This window comes from Alternaria incomplexa (assembly GCF_024043165.1).
Source record: "Alternaria incomplexa strain BMP 0042 chromosome Unknown scaffold_3, whole genome shotgun sequence".
Lineage (NCBI taxonomy): Eukaryota > Fungi > Ascomycota > Dothideomycetes > Pleosporales > Pleosporaceae > Alternaria > Alternaria incomplexa.
The window spans coordinates 1,788,036-1,811,062 of NW_026249852.1; the positions used below are offsets into that span (position 1 = coordinate 1,788,036).

The 23,027-nt window shown below is 53.3% G+C and overlaps 11 protein-coding genes across 11 annotated transcripts; 5 read left to right on the top strand and 6 right to left on the bottom strand.

Annotated features, from left to right (window-relative positions):
• Positions 1 to 71: 71 nt before the first annotated feature.
• On the bottom strand, positions 72 to 986 carry J4E90_002978 (uncharacterized protein; the record flags this gene model as incomplete). Its single annotated transcript, XM_051432552.1, has 3 exons — positions 72 to 726; positions 774 to 781; positions 981 to 986. The coding sequence occupies 3 exons, from the start codon at positions 984 to 986 to the stop codon at positions 72 to 74; spliced, it is 669 nt and encodes a 222-aa protein (XP_051293974.1).
• A 192-nt stretch (positions 987 to 1,178) lies between these two features.
• On the bottom strand, positions 1,179 to 1,575 carry J4E90_002979 (uncharacterized protein; the record flags this gene model as incomplete). The annotated part of the gene is made up of 2 exons (XM_051432553.1): positions 1,179 to 1,387; positions 1,443 to 1,575. The coding sequence occupies 2 exons, from the start codon at positions 1,573 to 1,575 to the stop codon at positions 1,179 to 1,181; spliced, it is 342 nt and encodes a 113-aa protein (XP_051293975.1).
• Positions 1,576 to 2,774: 1,199 nt separating this feature from the next.
• J4E90_002980 (uncharacterized protein) lies at positions 2,775 to 3,650 on the top strand (the record flags this gene model as incomplete). The annotated part of the gene is made up of 1 exon (XM_051432554.1): positions 2,775 to 3,650. The coding sequence occupies one exon, from the start codon at positions 2,775 to 2,777 to the stop codon at positions 3,648 to 3,650; it is 876 nt and encodes a 291-aa protein (XP_051293976.1).
• A 216-nt stretch (positions 3,651 to 3,866) lies between these two features.
• Positions 3,867 to 4,649, bottom strand: J4E90_002981 (uncharacterized protein; the record flags this gene model as incomplete). The annotated part of the gene is made up of 1 exon (XM_051432555.1): positions 3,867 to 4,649. The coding sequence occupies one exon, from the start codon at positions 4,647 to 4,649 to the stop codon at positions 3,867 to 3,869; it is 783 nt and encodes a 260-aa protein (XP_051293977.1).
• A 340-nt stretch (positions 4,650 to 4,989) lies between these two features.
• On the top strand, positions 4,990 to 6,199 carry J4E90_002982 (uncharacterized protein; the record flags this gene model as incomplete). The annotated part of the gene is made up of 3 exons (XM_051432556.1): positions 4,990 to 5,016; positions 5,068 to 5,910; positions 5,966 to 6,199. 3 exons carry the CDS (start codon positions 4,990 to 4,992, stop codon positions 6,197 to 6,199), a joined length of 1,104 nt encoding a protein of 367 aa, XP_051293978.1.
• A 636-nt stretch (positions 6,200 to 6,835) lies between these two features.
• Positions 6,836 to 8,481, top strand: J4E90_002983 (uncharacterized protein; the record flags this gene model as incomplete). The annotated part of the gene is made up of 3 exons (XM_051432557.1): positions 6,836 to 6,980; positions 7,038 to 7,545; positions 7,599 to 8,481. The coding sequence occupies 3 exons, from the start codon at positions 6,836 to 6,838 to the stop codon at positions 8,479 to 8,481; spliced, it is 1,536 nt and encodes a 511-aa protein (XP_051293979.1).
• A 61-nt stretch (positions 8,482 to 8,542) lies between these two features.
• On the bottom strand, positions 8,543 to 10,708 carry J4E90_002984 (uncharacterized protein; the record flags this gene model as incomplete). The annotated part of the gene is made up of 1 exon (XM_051432558.1): positions 8,543 to 10,708. One exon carries the CDS (start codon positions 10,706 to 10,708, stop codon positions 8,543 to 8,545), a length of 2,166 nt encoding a protein of 721 aa, XP_051293980.1.
• Positions 10,709 to 11,043: 335 nt separating this feature from the next.
• On the top strand, positions 11,044 to 11,850 carry J4E90_002985 (uncharacterized protein; the record flags this gene model as incomplete). Its single annotated transcript, XM_051432559.1, has 2 exons — positions 11,044 to 11,350; positions 11,765 to 11,850. 2 exons carry the CDS (start codon positions 11,044 to 11,046, stop codon positions 11,848 to 11,850), a joined length of 393 nt encoding a protein of 130 aa, XP_051293981.1.
• Positions 11,851 to 12,229: 379 nt separating this feature from the next.
• J4E90_002986 (uncharacterized protein) lies at positions 12,230 to 14,043 on the bottom strand (the record flags this gene model as incomplete). Its single annotated transcript, XM_051432560.1, has 4 exons — positions 12,230 to 12,518; positions 13,008 to 13,103; positions 13,158 to 13,779; positions 13,827 to 14,043. 4 exons carry the CDS (start codon positions 14,041 to 14,043, stop codon positions 12,230 to 12,232), a joined length of 1,224 nt encoding a protein of 407 aa, XP_051293982.1.
• A 2,387-nt stretch (positions 14,044 to 16,430) lies between these two features.
• On the bottom strand, positions 16,431 to 20,165 carry J4E90_002987 (uncharacterized protein; the record flags this gene model as incomplete). Its single annotated transcript, XM_051432561.1, has 6 exons — positions 16,431 to 16,943; positions 16,993 to 18,840; positions 18,890 to 19,518; positions 19,571 to 19,900; positions 19,951 to 20,077; positions 20,160 to 20,165. 6 exons carry the CDS (start codon positions 20,163 to 20,165, stop codon positions 16,431 to 16,433), a joined length of 3,453 nt encoding a protein of 1,150 aa, XP_051293983.1.
• A 291-nt stretch (positions 20,166 to 20,456) lies between these two features.
• On the top strand, positions 20,457 to 22,889 carry J4E90_002988 (uncharacterized protein; the record flags this gene model as incomplete). Its single annotated transcript, XM_051432562.1, has 1 exon — positions 20,457 to 22,889. The coding sequence occupies one exon, from the start codon at positions 20,457 to 20,459 to the stop codon at positions 22,887 to 22,889; it is 2,433 nt and encodes an 810-aa protein (XP_051293984.1).
• Between the last annotated feature and the right edge of the window lie 138 nt (positions 22,890 to 23,027).

Sequence of the window (23,027 nt, forward strand, 5' to 3'; positions counted from 1 at the left end):
TTAGCAAGGGGCACATAACAAAGTCCTGAAGTACAACGGCGTTAGCCCACGAAATCAAATCAAGTACTATGTCATTCTGTCTCAACATCTTCTTTCTCAAGTGGCTGAGATCTATCGACAGCTTGGTTCTGATAGGCGGTCAAAACCTCCGCGGGAACCTTACGCTGCCCAACCGGCAACACCAGCTCCGTATCTAACGCGTTTCGAATCCAAACTAGTGCATCGTACAAACTCTGATACCTCGGTATAGGCAACTCAACATCTGCCTTGTTTGTCTTGAGAACCCAGATGTGCATATACATCAGCACAAGCGCATGTGCCGGCGCGCTCATCGGCGTGGTAATACCTTGCTGCACAGTCTCGCTCCAGCCAAACGGCGCGATGGCTTTGAACTGACCACTCATTGGCCTGTTGACTTCCAGGACGGTACCTGCTTTGCGGATCTTGGAGTCGCGGACTACGCGCTTGGATGCGGAGCCGTTGGAATGCGCGAGGATCTCGCTGTCGCCATATTCGCCCATGCGCAGTGCGACGGTGTTTTCGGTCTCGTTGTAGTCAAACTCAAGGGTATTGTACGAGGGGATGAGGTCCAGGATTGGACTGACGTTGCTGCGAACGATGTCGACGAACCTGTTATGGAGTTTCCATGATGCGAGAGACGTGGATTCGGTCATGGTGAGCTTCGAATGGCGATGCGAGTACGAGTAGTTGCTGAGCAGCAGATGTCTTGTGCGATCAACTCGTTGTCTAGTGATCCAGGAGCTAGAACTCACTTTGGGAACTTTGTTCAGCCTTGATAGTGGGGTCGAAGCTATTAGGCAACAAAGCGACGTAAGGTCACGGGATGTGTAGAGGTACTTGGATAAGTTGGAAGAAAGTACCAGTGAATGGCCGAATACGTACATCGCCTACCCTGTGAGTAAGTAGAACTGAATGGGAAATGGAAGAAAAGTACCACAGTGATTGCTTGTTGGAAGCACAGCCATCACGAGGTAGCTGAGAGAATAGGTACAGTTGAAGTTGGTATGTCATTTCATATCATTGGGGGAGTTTTCCGGTGCACTCATAACCCATGTCCTCCTTTGAAGTGTCTCACAGCATAGGTTGCCGATACCGGGGACCTATACAAGGCTTACCAGGCAAATCCCTTACTCTGATGAACGTGTTAGCGATAAGCTTCACCGGCCTGGTGGTTGCAGTATACCGTAGTGAAAGTTGCCATCGTTGTTGACGATGCGCTCGCCCAAGTTGATGTCGCGAGTCTCGGGGTTGCCATCAGCGTCGAAGAGGGTGGCACGGAGGACGGGGACGTCGCCATCTCCCTCGAGTGCGAACTCGATGTTCTCGGCAGAGTTGGCAAAGCCCTCGCCATCCCAGTGGAAGTTGCCTGATCAAATCAGTATCGATGCCAATACCGTGTTGAGGATGAATGTCATTCTTACCGTTGTCGTTGCCGATGCAGGTATTGAGGTCGATCTCGGCGTCATTCCACTCGCCTTCGGCGGTCTGGAGACGAGCCTTCAACACATGGTTGTCCTCGATACGAATGTCCTCAGCAGTGTGGTAGAAAGTCATTTTGGATGATGTTGGGTGGTAGTTGACTTGATGTAAGGAGTTGAATGAGGCTAGAAAGTGTTCAAGTGTGTGAGACGAAGAGTGAGGTTGATGAGAACTCCACAGTGTGAGGAGAAAGCTGAGGGCTTTATGCAAGATCGTCGGCCGAGTACCGGCAGCCCCACGGTGACGGTTGAAGTCACAGTGACCCATCTGCCAAGCCAACAAGCATTGCGTAGTCCAGATCCACCACTTGTGCAACTCTATGGGGGCGGTAGAAAGCCATGGCCACTCTTGAGTCTTACCATCTGCCCTTGAATTTGCTATGATGCCGTGCCGAGTGCCGGCTTGGAGGCGGTGACTGTTTACACGAGATTGCCAGATTGGGCGAACCACGTAATTCATCGGGTTACACACTGCTCATGAGCAGCAGCGTAGACAACCGCCAAGGCAGGAGAGGTTGCGTACCGCCATGTAGGCGCCCCAATTTGCGCCCCGTGGCTGTGTGTGAGTGGCTTTACAGCTGTGGCCTGACCGCAACGTGCATCACGAGTGGGTCTCGTGCATCGTTTGCCAATCAAGCCGTGCAGACGCGATCGTGGCTGTGCAGGCAGGAGAGGGTGTTGCGTTCGCGGAGTAGATGCTTGTATGATGATGGCGTCGTGGCTTTCGTCGTTTGCTCTTGGCAAGAATGTGAGGTGTGGTGTTGAGGATGAAGAAGGAAGGGCGTCGGACAAGGAGCAGGAGATTCAGGGTGCACGCTAACCCCGCGCTAAGTCCGCACGGGCCGGACCTTCCCCACCCCGTAATGCCAGTCGACTCTGTCCAATGTATCATGCCGACAACTTATCGTTCCTTGACGCAGGTTTCACCGCTGTCTACCCTGTGCAACATTTCAACTATGTTGGACGTATTGATACGTCACGACCAGTATCCCAACCACCTACATACACACATGGCCGTTCATGAACGGGCTGCTCTCCTATTGCGTTGTCTTTTCCAGCAATGGGTTGAATGTTGAACAACCCTATCCATCTTAGAACAAGACGTCTGAAGCTTTGTGTATGCACAATGTAGGTTCTACTCACACAGCTTCATTATGTGATGGCCATGTCATATTTCCAAGCGATCTTTGCCCTTTCGAGAGAAGCAGTCAATATCCACCAAAACCGCAACTGGAACGAAAAATGCCTCAACGCCCTCGCAGCAAATCGTTACCAATGAAGTCGGGCCTAAAAGGCTTAAACAAGTTACTCAAAGCCATAGGGCTGACACCCGCGAGCACAACTGCTAACACCAAACCAACCACTCTGAAAGACCATGACCAGATCAAAGCAATCATAGAGCCCTTCAGACAGATTTGGACGACTGTTCTAGAGAATGTTGAACACGATTGCGTGAAGAACTTCTTTACCGCTCAGAAAGGCGATGTCACTCACTACTATGTCAACATCGCAACAGATTCGAATGGAGACCCAGTTACCGCAAAAGGCCGTGCAGCATTCCCACCAAGCGTACCTAACGATCTGCAAACAGCCCTTATGAAGCTCGACCAATGCGACAGGAGTGTATTTTGTTTCCTATCATGGATCCAAGAGGCGCTTCGACCCCTAGGCGCAACGGCAGAATGGGTCATCATCTACCCATCTCGACATACCAAAATCCATGTCAGCTCCGACCCAGACCACAATGACGATGTTCTCCACTCGGTATTCGCAATCACTACTGCCAACCGCGAGCATTACTATGCTGACTTTACGCAAGAACAGTTTGGGTTTGATGCGACAGACTGGTTTGCCCAGAGAGAAGACTACCTTGCGAGACATGCGTATGGCATTGCGCGTATTGCCTCACATGAGGATGAGACTCACACAGGACAGCAAGCTTTTCATTCAAGGAAGGAGTTCGAGCTTGGTATCTATATCTACGCCGCTTGCGAAGAGATTAGTTGGCCTGCTTACCGTAAGCTTCCGGCTGACGAACGTATGTCTTGGGTCGATGCTCACACTGAAAAGATCATTAAGGGGAAGGATATCGATAAGCTTTGGAAGGAAGGATGGGTGAGCGACGACGACGATGAGGCTGACGATGCATGAACGAGGGCAGTGCGATTAGTGAAGTAGATGCCAAGATTGTAAAGGACGCGTAGAGTGCCCAAAGACAAAGATCAAGTTTCCAGGGCGCAATAACGGACTCAAAACTTGATTAAACCTCTCTTTGTGCTCGCCTTCGTGACCAGATTACGGCAGCGTATACCCTCCATCTATTACCAAATTCGCCCCCGCTATTCGAGCATGTCAGCAACCTGGTACTCATACAACAAAGAGAGAAGAAGACTTACTCATATAACTACTCGCCCCACTCGCCAAAAACACATACGCGCCCTTCAACTCGCCCGTCTCACACAACCTCCCCGCAGGCACCATACCCATCCACTTCTCCCTCCACTCCTTCGGATGCACATCCAGCATATCCGTCGCAATAAACCCGGGAGAAATACAATTAACACGCGCGAAATCCACCCACTCGACACTCAAGCAGCGGGCTAGCTGCACGACACCCGCTTTCGACGCGTTGTACGCAGCTTGTTTCTGCGGGACGTTGACGAGGATGGCGGATACACTAGCGGTGAAGATGAGGTTGCCGTGGCCTTGCTGCTTGAAGATTACGCCTGCGGCTTGCGCTGTGTAGAATGCGCCGTCGAGGTTTACGGCCATGATGTGGCGCCATTGGTCTTCGGTGTAGTCTTCGGCCGGATGGTGTGTGGCGATGCCGGCGTTTGCGACGACGATGTCTAGGCCGCCGAAGTCTTTTGCGATGGTGTTGATGACGCGGGTTATTTCTTCTTTGTTTTCTACGGAGGCTTTGTAGGCTTGCACTCGTACTCCTGTTGTGGATGCGATGGACGAGGCGATGGCGTCGGCGTCTTTGGTGCTGGAGTATAAGATGGCGACGTTTGCGCCGGCTTCTGCGAGGGCTTTGGAGGCTGCTAGCCCGATTCCGCGGACGCCGCCTGTTACGGCTGCGGTTTTGCCTTTGAGTGAGAATTGGGACGTGACATGTTCGTCTGGGTTAGAGGGCTGCGCGAGAGGCATTGTGGGTGATGGAAGTCAAGGTGTAAAGTAGAAAGGATGCAATGGGAGGAAAGGATCGCAACCGAATTGGCGCGCCATGGCGATTTCGGTCTTATCGAACGATGGCTATCGGAGTGGGTGTACCTGCTCGGAAAACATACCTACATCATGTGGGTAGGGGTGGTGTCGTCTAGTGGACTGGGGAAACACCCCGCGCAGGTTGACGGTTGCCCTTGACCCCACGATCCCCGCACTTGCGCTTCGTCACACCCGACCTGTGTTCAGATATACTGGTCACGGGCATACAAGATGGAGCTCTCAAAGAACTCAATGAGACGCTGCAGTCGATTTGGAAAACAACATGTCTTCCGTAACTACCACTGAGAAGGTGAGATGACTGCAGTGCGCTTCTCTAGCCTGAAACTGATCCGTTCTTCAGAACCCAGCCTTCGTCCTTCGTGCCATCAAAGATGTCGCATTCGAGGACCGCGAAGTACCTAAGCTACGCGACGAGCATGAAGTCCGCGTACATGTTGCGCAAACAGGAATATGCGGCAGCGATGTCCACTACTGGCAGCGCGGCCGCATCGGCGACTTTGTCCTGAACAGCCCCATCATCCTTGGTCACGAGAGCTCCGGAACAGTCGTAGAGGTTGGCTCAGCCGTCAAAAACCTTGAAGTTGGAGATCGCGTTGCAATTGAGCCTGGGGTGCCTTGCAGGCGATGCGATTACTGCCGATCAGGCTCATACAATCTCTGCAACGATACCATCTTTGCCGCCACGCCACCATGGGATGGAACACTTGCAAAGTACTACACTGTGGCCAGTGATTACTGCTACAAGATCCCCGACCATATGAACATGGAAGAAGCAGCAATGGTCGAACCAGTCTCAGTGGCAGTCCAGATCTGCAAGGTTGCGGATTTGCGCGCGAACCAGACGGTGGTCGTCTTCGGCGCGGGGCCTATTGGAGTACTGTCGCAGGCAGTCGCAAAAGCTTCGGGCGCGAAAAAAGTCATTGCTGTCGACATCTCCCAAGCAAGACTGGATTTTGCCAAAGCATATGCGGCAGATGGCGTGTTCTTGCCTTCAAGGGCAAAGGAAGGAGCTGACCCTGTCGCGCATTCAGAGAGTATTGCTGCAGCCATCAAAGAGCAATTCAATCTGGGCGAGGGTGCAGACATCGTCCTGGAATGCACAGGAGCCGAACCGTGTATACAGGCCGGCATCAACGTGGCGAAGAAGGGCGGTACCTACGTCCAGGCGGGTATGGGCAAGGAAGTAAGTCTACATTATAACCGTATCTTGCTATTCAGTTGCTGACGGAGCACGCTAGAACGTCGTCTTTCCCATCACGACGGCTTGTATCCGCGCATTGACCATCAAGGGCTCTATCCGCTACTCGGTTGGCTGCTACCCGAATGCAATAGACCTGGTGGCTTCAGGCAAGGTCGATGTGAAGAAACTCATCACGAACAGATTCAAGTTCGAGGATGCCGAGAAAGCTTTCGAGCTGGTAAAAGCTGCTCAGGAGGGCATTTTCAAGGTCATTATAGAGGGTGTGCAATAGAGATGAGCGTGAATGGAATGGAGATGTTGCATGCCATATCCCCACTTTGCGATGATGGAAACCTCATGTGCCAAGATCGGATAGCAATCTTGTCTCTGTCATCCAGCCACAAGACCATGCGCCGAAAATAGGTTCAGGTGCGTGGAGTATTGTTGCGCAACACTTCGGTATCGGAATGTTGCTTGACCACGCGTGATTAGAATAGCGCCATGAGCTGAGAGGCGAACAGAGTGCCATCCATCCAGCAAATCTAAGCAGTACAGGGACAGGCGGGATGCAAAGACGAGTCTGGAGTGTCAGGCACCCGATGGTTGACTGTGCCCCGTAACGAGACCCCCCGGGCTAGGCTGATATGACGCAGTTAGCGTTGGGGTGACAGTCGACCGTCCACCCGGCATGACTCGCGCATCACCCCATTCCATCCCGATCGTCGCTGCAACCCGCATTTCACTAGCAGGAACCGACGCTCAGAACCTGGGGTAACAATGCCATGTGCCGGCTGTGGGCATACCCCATAGCCGGGTCATGCCAGATCGTATATATACCCGAGATGTCGACGCGTGTTTCAAGCCTTCTTGCTGATTGATCAGAAGACTTCTCCCGACTATTGTATCCACCGTTATTGAGGTTGCAACCATGAAAGACGCCGATATCGTTGGTCATGCCATAGCGGAGGTGCTGCCTCAGACCAACAAGTACTGGTTCCAAATCCCGCACTTGCGACGCTTGAACCTGATCTTATTGGTACCTCTGCTGTCTTCGGCTGTGGCAGGATATGATGGTAAGTATAGCTTCGCCACCGCGATGGATACAAGTGAACGTCGCTGACACTCGACAGGCTCGTTGATGAATGGTCTCCAGTCGCTCCCCCAATGGCAAGAATACTTCGGCCACCCCACTGGAGCGCTTCTTGGTCTGGTCAATGCGGCACAGTCTGCCGGCTCCGTAGTGGTGCTGCCGTTCGTCGGGGTGCTCTCTGATCGCTACGGCCGGCGCATAGTGTTGTTCAGTGGTCTCATCGGTGTGATCATTGCGACTATCATACAAGCAACAGCAACAACATTGGCGCAATTCGTTGTCTCACGAGCTGTCGTGGGCGCTGCAGGCATGTTCGTCGTCCAACCCTCCCCGATGTTAATCGCCGAGCTGGCCTATCCGACGCACCGAGGCAAGTACACAAGTGCTTTCTGGACCATGTACTACCTCGGTGCGATCTTGGCTGCGTGGACAACGTTTGGGACTCAGAACCACTCGGGGAATTGGAGCTGGAGGATACCGACGATCTTACAGGCTGGATATCCACTAGTGCAGCTTGCATTCTTCTGGACGTTGCCTGAGTCTCCCAGGTATGAATTGCGAGCGCTATATGGAGTTTCGTTAGTACTAACACGGTAATCAGATGGCTCGTAGCCAAAGAGCGACAAGATGAAGCGCGGCAAATCCTTGCCCGGTACCATTCAGGTGGTGACGAACATAGCCCGCTGGTTACCCGAGAGATGAGCGAGATCGTTTACGCCATCCAACAAGAGAGTGCGGCCAAATCAGTACAATGGAGTGCGCTTGTTGCTACCCCTGGCAACCGGAAGCGGCTCTTCCTCGCCGTGTGCGTTGGTGGGTTTGCACAGTGGAACGGTATAGGAGTGGTATCCTACTATCTTACCCTGGTATTGAACTCGATCGGCATAACGGATCCATTCATGCAGACGCTCATCAACGGTCTGTTGCAGATCTTCAACTTCGCTGCAGCTGTAAGCGCGGCTCTCTTGGTCGACCGACTGGGACGACGAACACTTTTCCTCTGGAGTGGCGTCGGCATGCTAATCTCATACATTGTCTGGACAGCATGCTCGGCGGTCAATAACGAGGACAACAACAAGGCGGCCGGATATGTCGTGGTGGTGTGCCTCTTCGTTTTCTATTTCCACTACGACATCGCATATACGCCGCTTTTGATGAGCTATCCGACTGAGATCTTTACCTACAGTCTCCGATCAAAGGGTATCAGCTGCGAACTGCTATCCATCTATGTTTCTTTGGTCATCCAAGCATTCGTCAATCCCGTTGGCATGGAGAACCTGGGCTGGAAGTACTATATAGTCTTCTGCTGTTTGCTGGTGGTCTTCCTCGGGGTCACATACTTCTTCTTCCCAGAGACGAAGGGTCGGAGCTTGGAGGAGATTGCTGAGATCTTTGATGGCCCTGGAGCGTCGCCTGATGCAGATCTTGTGGAAAAGGAAGAAAAGTTCGACAAGCAGCATATCGAGGTAGCCGGGGTATGTTGATTGGTAGTTTGTTGTAACCAATAGATTTGGCGAGGTATCTTGGTAGAGACAAAATTGTGCTTCAACCCCATGCAAATTGTGAATCGGAATAGACATTGGGTCCGCTCGGTTGTGGCTGTCCTGAATCATCGACGTCCGGAAGGAACTCTGACCAGAGTCCCCCCTGCATCAGCACATCAGCCTCAGCATCATTGGCATTCGGCCACATCATGCTGTAGACGTTGTTGATCTGTGTCTGTGGGGACTCCTCGGTAGCATGTTCCAATAGGTCGCCAGCGGAAGTCGCGAGTACGTGTGCATCCTGTCCAAGACTCTCAGATTGTAGGAACGGGCCACAGAGACGTTGAAGTATATTCAGGCAATCCTGAGCACTCGGGTTGATCGATGATAATAGCTGCATAGTGTGCGTTGTCCGCCTGATTTGCGCACGCCAACTTGCCGAGGAAGGTGAAGTAGGTTCGTTACGCAAACACACGCAGGGTATGAGCGAAGCCTGGAACAAAAAGTACAATGCGTACCATGCAGACATCCGCGTGGGCGGAGAGCTCGCCCAAAATGTACTGATGGCATCAATGCTCATCTCGGCTTCACGGAGACATCTGGCATATGCTTCTTGCACTGATGCCGGCACAGCATTGTCCATGTCTTGAGATCTGGCTTGTAGCACACGACGAATGACATACGGTCGATACATGATGATCCTGAAGTTGCTCAGCCGCCACCACATGATAGCATGGCTAGTCGCGAATTGAGCGGGCACGGTCGCTCCACGGCGATACCAATCGGGCACGGATGACTGCCATCTGTCTATTACGGTATCATCGAGACGGATCAGCTCCGTAGCGGCTGGAAAGGGCATCGATATGACCTTCGTGTATATGTCATTCGTTAGAATGTGGAATTTGGACTGCATGATAACGGCACTGAACGTTGTGACGTGGTCCGCCTCGCTCGGAGCAGTGCGTGACAGATTAGTCAAAGCTCTGTCGGGAATGTTCAAAGGCAAATGAACTTCAACATTCTTGTTGGGCCAGGCCAGAGGGCGGCCGAATGTGACAGCTGCGCCAATGTTGAAGACAAACATGGACCACCATACGCGCCGGCGGATCTCCATGTTGAGTGGGGTGATGTCCCAATGGTTGAACTCCTTGTGTAGTCCTAAGCCAATGGCCATATGAAGGGCAAGACCAAGATAGTTGTACCCACTGTTTGGCTTGTTCCGTTTTTGCAGATAGTTGGACATGAGCGTGAGTGTTTGGACAAGGGTGATGTTGCCAATTTCCAAGCTCTCAATCGACAGGTTGGACTTGGCAGCCATGAACAATTTCCTGTCTGTGTCGGCCGGGCCTGTAGCCGTTGTGTAATGGCCTATCGCAGCGATCATAAAAGCGAGCGAATGCCAGCTACGGCCGTTGGGGCGAGGAATGACCTGGGCATATTGAGCACGGAAGGTGTGTTCCTCTACGATAGGATACGAGATGTGGTAGAGGCCGAAGTAGCCGTTGATAGCAGCATCGAGGTCGACGACTCCTAGATCAAGGCTATCCCACAGATCTGTGTACAGCCAGTGCCCATTGTCCGGTGTAGTTGTGCTGAAGCTGGACGTGGGTGGCGCTTTCCGCGAAGACTGCTGAGCGTCGGGAAGGAGCAGTCGCAACATGGCAGCACCTGACGCAACACCTAGATAGCCCGCCTCGCTCTCATCCACGGTGAGTGAGGCCATGCCATCGACAACGCGCTCGTCTTCTCCGGGAGAAGTATGTGTATGTGTGCTCGCGGCGTCTGTCTCGGCTGGACCGCTTTCCTGGGATTGTTCATCCCAACTGAAGTCAGCTGGACCAGAAGGCGGCCCCTCAAGCGCGACTTCAATGGGCGGTTGGTCGGCTGTGCCTCTTGTGTTGGCAACATCTTCGTGGGGAGATGGCGCGTCGTCGCCCTGGGCGGTCTCGAGCTGTCGCACACGCGCTTCGGCTGCTTGGACGCGTTGTTCTGCGCGGGCGAGTTGAGCTTGTGATCGACGAAGTTGCTCTTCAACTTGGGTGAGATATTTGCGCGTCAATGGGGTCCTACTGTGTCGTTCGTAGAGACAGTGTCTCCTGTTTCTCTTGCAGGGCCCGCATTCCGGGAGCGTCTTGTCGCATCGCGCTTTCCGTCGGCGGCATTCATTGCAGGCTTGATCGCGATCGCGGTCTCCATCATCACGTGCGAAGCTGTCGGTGCTGTTCATATGCGTCTGGCCCGCTCATGCTTGAGGGTGATGTTGTGCTGTGTTGGGGTGCGACGGATGGAAGTCGCGGGGTTGAGCTCAAGGTTTACTGACTCGGTGATGGCGCCAGAGGCACGTACAGGCGAGTCATTCCAGACTGTCGTCGATATATCGACAGCAGACACAAGCTAAATCTGAAGAGCGTCTACACATCAGGTCAGGGTCTTTCACTTTCACTGTCTTTCATCTAGTTGCAAAATTCACGCTAGTTAGTCTTTTCAAATGCTGGAAACTGACATCACCCCCAAATTACTAACACGACACCCGCCATGAGCCATTCTTTACCGCCCGCACCCATGGACTTCCGCTTCCTTGATCTACCCGCCGACATCAGACTCATGGTTTACGGGTTCCTACCGACATGTCTTACGCACAACGAGATCACCATCGAGACGGACAATGAGAGCGGACTTCCTAAGATGAAAACCACGAAAGTTAAGCTCGTTAACATTTGGTATCCCACCACTGTACGCCTTATTTCCAAGATCATCCGAGAAGAAGCTACACCAATCATTGCGCGCACTGCGGCGAAGCGAAATAGCGTATTAGTAGCCGACGGCTTTTCCAAGGTGTCGCGATCGGGCCCTAAACTCATTGTCCTATGTAGAGATCTGGAAGTCATTGCGCGCAAGCAAGGACCTCTTGAGGCAGCTTCGGAGTTTCTGACCTGGTTTTTGGAGGCGCGCAGGACAGGATCTAGCTGCGTGACCACTAGGCCCGAGAGTTCAGCTTCGGATCCAAATAGCTCGGCTATAATCAACTGGGCGCGTCAAGCTGGTTGGCATTTATCTCAAATGCGACCAAGAGCCAGAGCGATTGACATTGCCATTGACGCCATGCATGTACTGTCGATGGGCCGTCAAGAAACCGTTGCTTCCTTGCTTCGATTCGAGGATGCAGCCGAGCGACCGTATCTGGCTCAACGACGCGACATCCGATTTAGAGTGTGTACAGCGCCTCTAATGTTTGTAGCTCATTCCGTGTCGCAATATGTTCCATTGCGCGGCCCCTCTCCAGGTGGTAAATTTGGTTACTTTGTCGAGCACTTTGACCTTGAGTACGGAGAATGGATCGAAGCTTGGGTTCCGCAAGACTGCGTTTAGTAGGTCACGGTACGTTTGTTCCGCGTAGTAGCTTTGCGAATGAGACTGACACAAGGTGCAGACAAGATAGTCTGATTCGCTCATGCGCTCTGGTATCGCCATGATAACCGATCAGCTTGAGGGTGTAGCATAAATGTTTCGGGATGTAGGGTGTCGCAGAACCTTTACCAGAGACTGTGCGTGTATCAGTACAGAGGCATGTTGCTCAGTCGCGCTGATTTGAAAGGACAAAAGAATGAACAGGACTTTAGACCAACATCTTGATGAGAATGACATGTATTGTAAGCTGAGCAACTAGGAGTGACTCAAAGTAGGAATGAAGAACGAAATGAACCCAACGATGCGATGCCATGTTCCAAGCCAGAGTAGATCATCTTCATCAGCCGTCGGGAAAGAAAACATTGCGAACTGTGTCAACATTGCTTCCACATTCGCCTGTATCGATGTGCCGATACTGGTACTCTTCTTCTTCCTTGGGATGATCTTTGGCCAACATAAAGTAATGGTAATTGATCCTTGTCAACGCGGGTACTTCGATCTGCGCAGAGTAGTTGGCGTATCCGTAGGACCCTGAGATCAAAAAGCCACGAAGGTCTTGTTTCAAAACCCTGGCATGCTCATTCTTCCCATCGCCGAGCTCCGGAACATCGCCAACAACAAATAAGGTCCTGTGCGGGTCAGAGCGTACCGTGAAGGTCACACGCGCGTGACAGTAACATTGCGATAAGTTCAAAGCGTTGTTCAGCGGCTCACCCCAGCTAGAGCCTTCTATACCAACGCGTCGATTCGCGGCTGTGTAAAATGCAGCGTGTGACCATGTGAAGTTCGAGGCAGAAACAGCCACGCCGTTATTTTTATCAAACTGTTCTGGGAGCCCCCCATCCGCAGGCATGTACTTCTGTACTAACGCCATGTAACTATCCGCGTATTTTCGTACAGCGGATAAAACTGATCGGAAAGTGGCCGAATCGGAATGACTGCTGTAGGTGCCGATAGATATTGTTGGTAGTAGGCCGCGAAAGAAGGGCAGCGAGGTTTCGTCAATCGTCAATCGGCTTTGGTACTGCCACTGAAGTCCCGCTAGATAGAGCTGCTCTGCAGCAGCAAGTGTGGTCACATACCACGGGTTTCCGCCGTGATTGATATCCTCGGCATACCTTCCAATGGCGACTCCTTGACCTTGCGCAATGCCGCTATTGATGCCGTACAAAGGGCGGAAGGAGTCGGTCACTGTTTTATGGTTGGCTAGAGCTCTAGAAGAGCACGGCTGGAATGTGCCGTTTGTGCATCCGGCCAATGGATCGTACGTGTGAATAGAGGACAGAATAGAACTTGCGTCGATACCGCTTCGTTGGTCTCGGGCATTGAGATTCGCGCGTATGTGATTGACGTCCCAGAAGCTTTCCATAGAACACAGCATCTGTGAAGCGGCAGCATAGCAGCCGTCACAGTGTCGGCCCAATGTCTTCGCGAGTGCCATACCCTCCACCAAAGCGCGATGGGATACTGAAAGAGTGAAGAACGATGAGCCACTGGTTTCTTCCCATAGATCAAAGCTTGTCTGATTCCAGTACCGAACAGTGTGGTCGAGATCCTTCGCGATGATCGGCCAGACATCGAAGTCAACATCGGCCCGAAGGACTCGAGCCAGTTTAGTCCCTTCTAAGTACGCAAGCAGGTATTTAGCGTAGATGTTCAGAGCTGTAGCACGAAGCGCCGGGCCGTCTTGCTGGGGACGATTCCAGGCACCTTTGAAAACAGTGCCGTTGACGTAGAACTTGGGCTCTCCGAGATCTCCCGACTGCAATTCCCCTTGGGATTCCACATAATCGATTATCTGATCCGGGACAAAGAGGATATCGGTCGGTGTTAGGCGTTCGACAAGAACTTTGAAGGTTAATGCAGCTGTCCTGATCCACGTGTACCAGTCTGTGTCGTTAGCTTTCCGTCGATCATTGTGAGTTCAAGGCAAATACAATCTGTATCTGACCGACTGGCAACAACCATGCCATGCAAATCCGGGTAGGGAGCTTCGACGATATTGTCCAGCATCCCTTGTAGCGAAATTTGCTGCTGAGCTTTGATGAAGTCATCAAGCGAATCCTCCCGCTGCTGGTGATCGATCGAATTGGTATTTGCATTGACGAGGAGCGACGAGGCCGAAAGCACACGAAGCAGGAAAGCGCCCTTCATGTTGAATGCTGCAGTAGTAATAATACCGCGGAGAAGAATGGTTCGTGCTGATAGTCTCGTAACAATCCTGATGCGTTATCGATGGCAGCGGTGAGATGGATCGATGTAATGTTTCGGTCTGATGCGTCCACAAACAAGTCCGGGCTGCAGACGACATCCACGCTCTCTGCGACAGCCTCTGGATCGTTCATGCTTGCCCGGTTAGCCGTCGCTTTGGGTAAGAGCTATGAGACATTAGCAGGCACTTCAATCGCGCCTAATAGTCGTGGAAGCCGCATTGGGACGCGGTCAACGCGGGACTAAGCGAGCAAGCGTCGAAGACATCACTGCTGTGAAGCGGAAGACCTCCATTTGAGTCTCAACGATGAACAAAGAAGGAGCTATAGTGTGTTGAGATGAGTGGTCCCGGGGTGAAAGACGCGCAGGCTCGTGTCCAAGGTAGCTCGTGTCTTCGCTTCGACCAATGACGTCAGGTCATGGCGCGGACGCGTCTGCGTCGCGCGTGCCTGACTATCAACCTCTCCCGCACCTTCACCAGCTGTGCGACTGCGCAATTCGACATTGACACTCTTCCGCTATCCATCATTGACAACTTTAGTTCCAGAGGATGCATGCGTCAGCCATCGAGACGTGTCGATCGTCCAACACGACACTCAACCTCCGTTGATCACGTCTCCATGTTAAGCAAGTCATGGAGGCTGCCTATCAACCAGTACTTCAACTTCGTTTAGTAGTATCGAGGTGGGATCGATGCGCAAATCATGCTTGCAAATTCACAATACTTTGACCACCACGTTCTGGTTATAGCAAAGACCTTGACCACACTGGGGCTGGCTTCGCATCTACGGAAACCAAGATAGAAGTATGCAACATCTCAGCATCTACTTGTACAGTTTCGAAAGCACCTATGCGACACAAATTCTAGTCATATCTCGTACCTCCGCGTTCGGAGAGCAATGCTCTAGTTTGGAACACGTGGTACCCAGAATCCACTTCTCGACCCTGAAACCAACACTGTGGAACGAAAATGCCTCTGCTCGCTTGTACCGGTGAAAGACGATTTCATCTCACTGCCTCACTCATCACAAACTCCGCGTTCTTCTAATGGGACAGATAATCACCCGCCTCAAACCAGACTACAGAGTTACACCTGGGCAAAATCAGCTACCACACCAACATATCCTCCAGCCTGCGCACTCCAGCTTAACCATGGGCCCAACAGAACCACCTCCCTCGCTCCCCTCGCCAGGAAAACCCACACCCTCACCGCCGCCCACATCCATGCCGCCAAAGCCCTTCCCACTCCTCTCCCTCCCCAAAGAACTCCGGCAAAAGATATTCACCCACCTCGTCCCCAAAACCCAACACCATGTCATTCCCCTAAAGTCCGGTCCCCACCACCTCACCCTAGTAACCACAACAATCCCAGGCATATCCCTCCTCGCCACAAACCACCAAATCCGTACCGAAGCATCCTACATCCTCACCCCCCACCTCACCACCATCAAGTCCACAGCCCCAACAATAATAATCTCGGCAGACCACCTCCTCGGCGTAATAAACCTACACGACTCCTTCCGATTCCAACCCACATTCTGGACCTTCCTCTTCCACCGCATAGAACCGCGGAATCGCGAATTCACCACCCGCTCCATCCTCCACTACCGACAAGGCACCATCACTTCCTCACAGCTAGCCAAGAAGCTCAAGATATGGACCCTCACCACCTCCCCAGACCCAGATCTACACGTATTAGAAGCAGTAACAACATCCATCCTCCGCATCCTCACCTACCTCCCCACCGCCACACCCCCACCAACCCTCCACACCTTTCCCCCTCTAAACGTGATAATCGACATACCCACCTCCTTCACCGGCGGCCCCATAACAGCAACAACCTCCCTCCCCCGCAGTATCGCGTATCGGATATTCTTCCCTACGCATCCTTATCTGGCTCGCTTGCGGCCTGGGTTTACCAATTTGGCTTGGTTACTGCAACGCATGGTGTGTCATGCGTGTTGGGCGTTTACGTGCCGCCGCGCGACGACGGTGTGCTTGAGTATCAAAGTGAGGTTTCTGGACGGGGAGGGTGAGGTGTTGGGGGGTTGGGCTGGGGGGCTGGAGGGGTGGGGGATGAGGGAGGTGGTGGTGCATAAGAGTGTGCTCAAGGGGGTGAAGAGTGCGAGGATGAGGGGGAGGGGGGTTGTTTATTATGGGGGGCTGGGGACGGGGAATTTGGTTTGATGGCTGTGTGGTAGGAGGGGGTCACTGCAATGCATAGATTCATGGCTGGGTGATGCCGGTCAGGGATTGAAAGGGATCCAAACTTGCATAATTAGGATGGGTATACGAACAGCCCAATCTACGTACGATTATTGCAATCTCAATCATAGTACAAAGCCGCCGGTTGTGACTACCTTCCAGCTGCGCACGGGATGCGTATCTTCCAATTCTACACACCACCAAAGCACCTCTTTCGTCTTGTCGATTTGCCCACTCTCCTCGTAGGCCCTAGCCATCGCATACCATGCTTCGGAGTAGTCCCAACCAGCACCAAGCTTGGTAAGTGTGGAGAGTAGCCCGAATGCGCGATCACGGGCCGCAAGACGGGTAAGCGTGGGTGACGAGAGCTGGTTCTCTACCGACGGTGTGTGAGAGGTTAGGTATTGTGTCTTCGATGTCGACGTCTTTGTATGGATTGAAGAGGCCGATGACTGTAGCGGAGGGGAGATGGTGTCTGTGTTGGCAGGCTCCAGCGGAATGACCTCGCTGTAGATATCCAAAAGAATGTTTGATAGACCAACGATGGCCTCGGGGTGATCTGGAAAGTGTTGTAGAGCGCGCTCAAAGTCTGCACGAGCTTCATGCTTCATCGATTGGGCCACAAGCTGTTCTGCACGCTGTGAAAGATGTCAGTAGAGGTAATATGGAAGAGTAAAAGAGACTTACAGCAGCGAAAACATCCGCCCATAACTCCTCCACACTCTTGCCGCCACCCCACCCCTTGTCCGCGAGCGCCTTGGCTGTTGAGTGTTCCAATGACACCTCTGCTTCAAATGTCTCCACTAGCTTCAACGCCTCAGCAACAGCTTCCCTAGCATCCTGGAACATGTGCGCTCTTGCGTATAATCCAGAGATGAAGATCCATATGCTGACCAGCAACGAGACTTTCTGACGACGCTCTTGAATCTTGGAAAAGTGGGGATCCGCGGGTATGTAGTCAGCATGTGGCAGGCGCGAAGGCAAGCGAGTATCCTGTCTGGGGGGTTGTTCTTCGTGACCCAAAGGCGGAGAGGAGTGATCTAGGTTATGGGCAACGGGTGGAAGTGGTGTGTCACCCTTTTCTATTGACTTTCCTGGAGAGCTGGGATTGGAAATGCGTCGAGGCGATTTTGAGTTTGCAGTATTACTGCGTGCACGAGTGCTGTTTGGAACGTGTTCTGGAAGCGGTGGTACCTCTGGAACGGTGTCTTTGCCGGCCTGACCATCATCCTGCTTGTGGTGGTGGTGGAACAGATGGTGCCGGTGATGACCGTTAGTAGGAGCTGCGCCGTGGTCATCAGTGACTTGAATCGCAGGAGGCATTTCCGGTTGTGTCGTAGCTGTCTTGGAGCTGACCACAGATTTACTTCGATCAACATTTTCTTGCTGAGTCGTTCTGACTGACCCTCGTCCACGGAAGATACTACCTCGTGTGCCCGAGGCGGTCTTTGGAGGCGCCAGCGACGCAGGTTCGGGTGGAGTCTTGACTTTGTCAGCTGCCGGGTCGCCGAACAGTCGACCGTACAGTGCAAGGAGCTCGTCACATCCGTCAACCGCAGCGGTGGCACCATCGGTGATCTCAAGAAGAGACAGCTGCGTCATCTTGATCTGCAGTATGTTGCTCTTTTCGAAACGCTCCATACGATCGACAATGCCAGATTCAAGAGGCTCTTGACCGGCAGCCTCTTGGAGGTGTTCGCTTCGGAATGCGCCCGAGTCACGGCCGAACAGGACAGCAGGATCGCCGAACTGTTCGAAAGCCGCCTCGCATGCCTTCTCAGCAGCGGTAAACTCAGACCGTGACGTCAAAAGCAGGGCAAGAAGATGCCACACGGGTGTCAACTTGCGTTCGCGTCCATATTCAGTGGTGATGCCATCCGACAGAACTCCGTCTACACTGACCGTCGTGCCCTTTGTTGCTGGAGAAAGTGCACGCTTGGCGATTTTGATGGCACCGGGGATGTCCCTTGTTTCCGCGAGAACCAAAGCGAGGGCGTACAGAGCTTCCACATTATGTTCGTCACCGAGATTAGGTGAAAGCGACTTCCTGAGGTACTGCACAGCTTTGGCCTGGATCGCGGCCCGTGCCTCAACCTCGTAAGTGAGCCGTGCCCAGTGTGCTTGACTGATGCCAATGGCGCAATAGGCGGCAGCTAGGGCCGTGGGTTCGACGAAAGATGTGCTCGAAGCAATTGAGCGGGTATCAGACGTTGAGCGAAGGTGATCTGCCTGCTCTAACCAGTGCTCGATACTGTGAGCAATCTCGAGAGCCTTTTCGGCGTCATGCCTAGATCCCCATCGACAGAGCATCCTGATGGCCTCGGCGGAGGTCCTCAACACCGTGCTGTCGTCGTCAATGCCAGCCTCGAGTTCGCCTGACTTTTCCGATCGATCCTTGTTCCGCGTGATGATCTCGACATAGGAATCGTAGGCTTTGTATGCCAGTTCAGGCTCGGCTAGAGATGCGTGGACAACGAAGAGGTTGCGCAGGATCTGGGTCGAGTGGTACGTCTTGGTGGCTGCTCGATAAAGGATCTGGATGATATTAGTCATTGGATCTTCTCGGGGTAGATGAGTAACTTACATCAAGCACGCCTCGCGCGACACCCTCTTTCCCTCCTTCGCCTAGATCATCGTCGCTCCAGGTGGGACCGCAGAGGAGGCGCCAGTTGTCCATGACGGAATCCACCCACGTTTCGACTTCATGATTGGTCTCGCTTGCTTTGGGAAAGTGTGTCTCTCTTATCAACAGATTTTCATAGACGGCCTCGACCCGTTTTAGCTCCGCCCGCTGCCGTAATCGAGCGTCTGACTGTGCGGTAGGCGTTGGCTTCTCTTGTATGATGGGGGTGGAATCGGGTTCGTACGCGAGATCATAGCGGAGGATTGTTGATAGCGAGTCGTAGTAGGCCTTCCATGCTAATCTTCGATACCGTGCTGAGTTGCCTGCGTCTGCTGCGGCGTTCTTGGAAGTTGCATCCCAGAACTTTGCCCAGTAGCGGTAGGTGCGCAGAGCCTCGGACGCGTTGATTCGCTCGCTGAGGCCCATGGACTGGTCGGACAGCTGACAGAGGCGGACGAGAGACTGCTCTCCCCACATCTTGAACTGGGCCGATTCGGTGTTCGGGGTGGTTGTCGTGGACAGCCAGGGTATTATTGACGAGTAGATGGTGGCTGCCTCGCCGATTGCACCTGTCTTTTCGAGCGCGGAGCCTGAATCACGTCAGTTTCCTGGCCAGAATGAGGCTACACAATATAGCTGTACCCTTGAGATATGTGCCCTTGACCAGACACACCCGAGACCAGCCGCTCAAGGTGCCTGCTTGGCCCGACAGCTGGGTCGCGACTGCCCCAAAGTCCTGTGGAAGCCGCGCAACTGCCAGTCCCGGCTCATCCAGCACGTAATGGGCCCAGCCGAGGCAGACGTTGGCCTGGAAGGCGTCTTGACCCTGCGTGCCATCTTCTTCGATTGTTGCGAGCAGCGAGGGTATGATCTGTGACAGCCCGGTGGTGGAGGCGGCAGAGGAGGCGGTCGAGGGCCTCTTGGTGCTGTGTGCGGCTATCTGGGCGTCGGAGCGCGCTGTGAGGGTGAGGCCTTGGGTCGCCGTTAGCCCTCAGAAAGACCAAACAGAGAGGTTTGCTGACATCGTCGGTGCGGCGCATGCTTCTCGACCTTGCGACACAGCTCAGGCACGTCGGCCCATCGTCCGGCGCATCGAGCCTCGTCCAGCTGCTGTATGTAGCGCTTGGCCTTTTCGCTCTCAGGGGGGGTCTGTAGGTCCTGTAAGCTACCGTTGTTGAAGATGACGTTGCTTCGGCGCCAGGGGAGAGGCAGGACAGCAACCTCGACATACCACCATGGTGCTAAGAATATGCCTTTGGCTCTGGACAAGGTCGCGATGTCTGTAGAATCATGTTCGACGAGCAATACTGAATGCGACGACGCCGGCCATGGCTGTACACATGTCACTGACCGACTGCACAAGTCCCACTCTTCTGTGCAGTTGGCCCGCACATCCCTGCAGCTCTAGCGCATGCGGTCCGACGCTAACTCCGGGCCTTGAACTTTTTTCTACCAGCCATCGACAACAGCCATTCCGCTGATCAGAGACGGGCTGATCAAATCAATAACCAGGGAAATCGCCATCACCATGGCGCCCATTGCTTCCGAACTGGCGACGCTGCGAGCGCTCAGTTTCCGCATCTCGTCCACGCCGACATCCCAGCTCCCCCAACACGTGCCTGCCATAGCTGCGTCATTGGCCAATTGCAGGGCGCTCCTCTCTTCGGCCCAGGCCTCAGGTACCAAAGCGACGTCCTCGGAAGCATCCGTTGCTATACACAAGTACCGGACTCTACTCACCACTCTGCTCCAAGACCGGACTCCCCAAGGAAGATGGTGTGCCATAGTCTTGATCAAGGCCACGATTGAAGTCGGGGGTTGGGAGACTCTGCAGAAGAGTTTGCCATGGGTGCGTGGCCTTCTAGGATTCTTGAACAAGCCGGATTCGCCGTCGTCAAAGAAGCTCTGCATTATCACCCTGACGCGCATCTTCCTTCTGACCAGAGAGTACCCGACGTTGATCCGCGAAATCACTACTCCGTCGCTATCACCTTTCGTCCAAGTCTGTCTACAGATAGCGAATGCCAAAGCTACCTCCGCCAGTCTGCTACAGATCATCCTAGAGAGCTTCAACGAGCTGCTGCCCCGACACCCTACCATCTTCCGGTCTTATCTAAAGCAGCTTTACCCGCTTCTCGGACGTCTCATTGCACCCACGCCATCTGATAAACTCAACCAAGAGCAGCGAACTGGAACCAACCATGGGGCTTGCTCGGATATCGCAGCTGCCGCGCGCCAACTCTACGTTCAATTACCTTGCTGTGCACCAAAAGGAGCCTCGAGCGAAGAGTGGACAAAGGCTGTCAAGAACATCACAAACGTCACTCATCAGACGACAGACTGCGTGTTCCGCGCCGTGATTGAAGACTGGCAATCTACGGCACGTGAAGCACCCATTTCGAACGGTCACACACTGGATGACGAGGTTCAAGACCTGGAGCCCGGCTCAGATTTATCCGCCTGGTCGGGAATCTTCGCTGGTGGCGAACGCTTGACAGGCCTTCTCTACGTCATCAAGGAGTACATCGAAAGTCCCACGACGAACACTGTGTATATCAACGTTGGCATGATCGTTGACCTACTCTCGAGAATGCTTTCCCTTACAATTCCCGTGTCAGCGAGCAAGAATTTCCAGAACACCGTACGTCTAAACGCCCAAGTCAGCAAGGACGAGCGTGAGAGCCTTTGGTTATTGTTGCCAGACGTACATGTCGCCGCGATTGAAGTGCTTCTTGCTCTAGCCCACAGATCTCAGAGCAGCACGTTGGCACTGGACCCTGCCATGATTGACCAACTTGTGTGGGTATTTAGTGCGGAAAAAGAGACAGCTCAGATTAGAACAGCATGCTACACGGCGATTGCTGCTTTGTTGAGGAGATCTGGAGTCGCTCTCCATAAAACTACCATCGATTCCCTCGTACCTCTCATTCGCGCTTGCTGCGACGATCTACTACCGCCCGAGACCGCAGCGCCTACAAACCAACAGACTCCCGGCCAGGCTAAGGCCAATGGCAACAGTCAGCCCCAGACCACTGCCAACTCCGATAGCTTCCTTGGCGCTGCGAAGAACGCCGGCGGCCCCAACGCTGGATTCCCTGGACTCCATCAAGCCGCACACGATCTGCTTCCAGCTCTACTCTCAAGTATCCCGGCTCAATATCTGTCTGACTCAATGCGCGCTCGTCTGGACCGTACCGCTATTCTCACCCAGCACAAGGAAGCCATGGTAGCTAGTGTGTTGAACCCGCCACCAAGCAAGAAGTTTGGAAAGCCCGCAGCGAGCATACTACCACTTATGGCCCGATCTTTCTCCGCCGAGATGGATGTAGAGGGTATGCTTAGACCAAGGATGCCAGTCATTCGTCTGGGTGGCAAGGATTTAGAGTTGGACGATGGCAACGATGAGGACGAAGAGATGGAGGAAGAGCCGGAAGAGGCGGAGGAAGAAGAGCAGCAAGCTCTGGAGCAGGCTGATGACCACTTTGCTGGACAAGAATTGGACAATCTGCTGGAAACCGCTGGGCAATCAGATATGGCAGCGAAGGACTTTGCTATGGAAGACGCGCCAACACCCAGCAAACCTGACCTTTCAACTCCACGATCGGTTCGCAAAGGTACGCTTGCGCAACGCCCTAACATCCCCGAGCCTACCGCATTCAGCGAAACCAAGCGACCGATAGGCGAAGATGGTCCTCTTTCCCCTTCCAAGCGAGCAAAGACTAGCGAAGACGAGCAACGCACAACAAACCCAATACCTCCTACGCCAACAGCGTCTGCATCTTTCAGCAAAACTACTCCCACTACGGAGGTAGCCGCTACGTCAGATTTCGCCGCTACCAGCACCGCCTCGGCTGTCCCTGAACTTCCCGAGCCAGGTGAAGGAGGCCTCGACGACGAGGACAGTGACGATGACAAGATATCGCTTGTACTTGGAGTAGACACGGACGATGAGTCTGATTAGCGCTTGTGTGGAAACAGTAGTTGTATAGTCGCCTTGGCTTGCGAAAATGTAGTGAAGGAATAATAACAAGCGCAGTCCCTGCACGGACATATATCTCGACCTCGCAGTGACCGATGATTTCCTCATACTAGTCTCTAC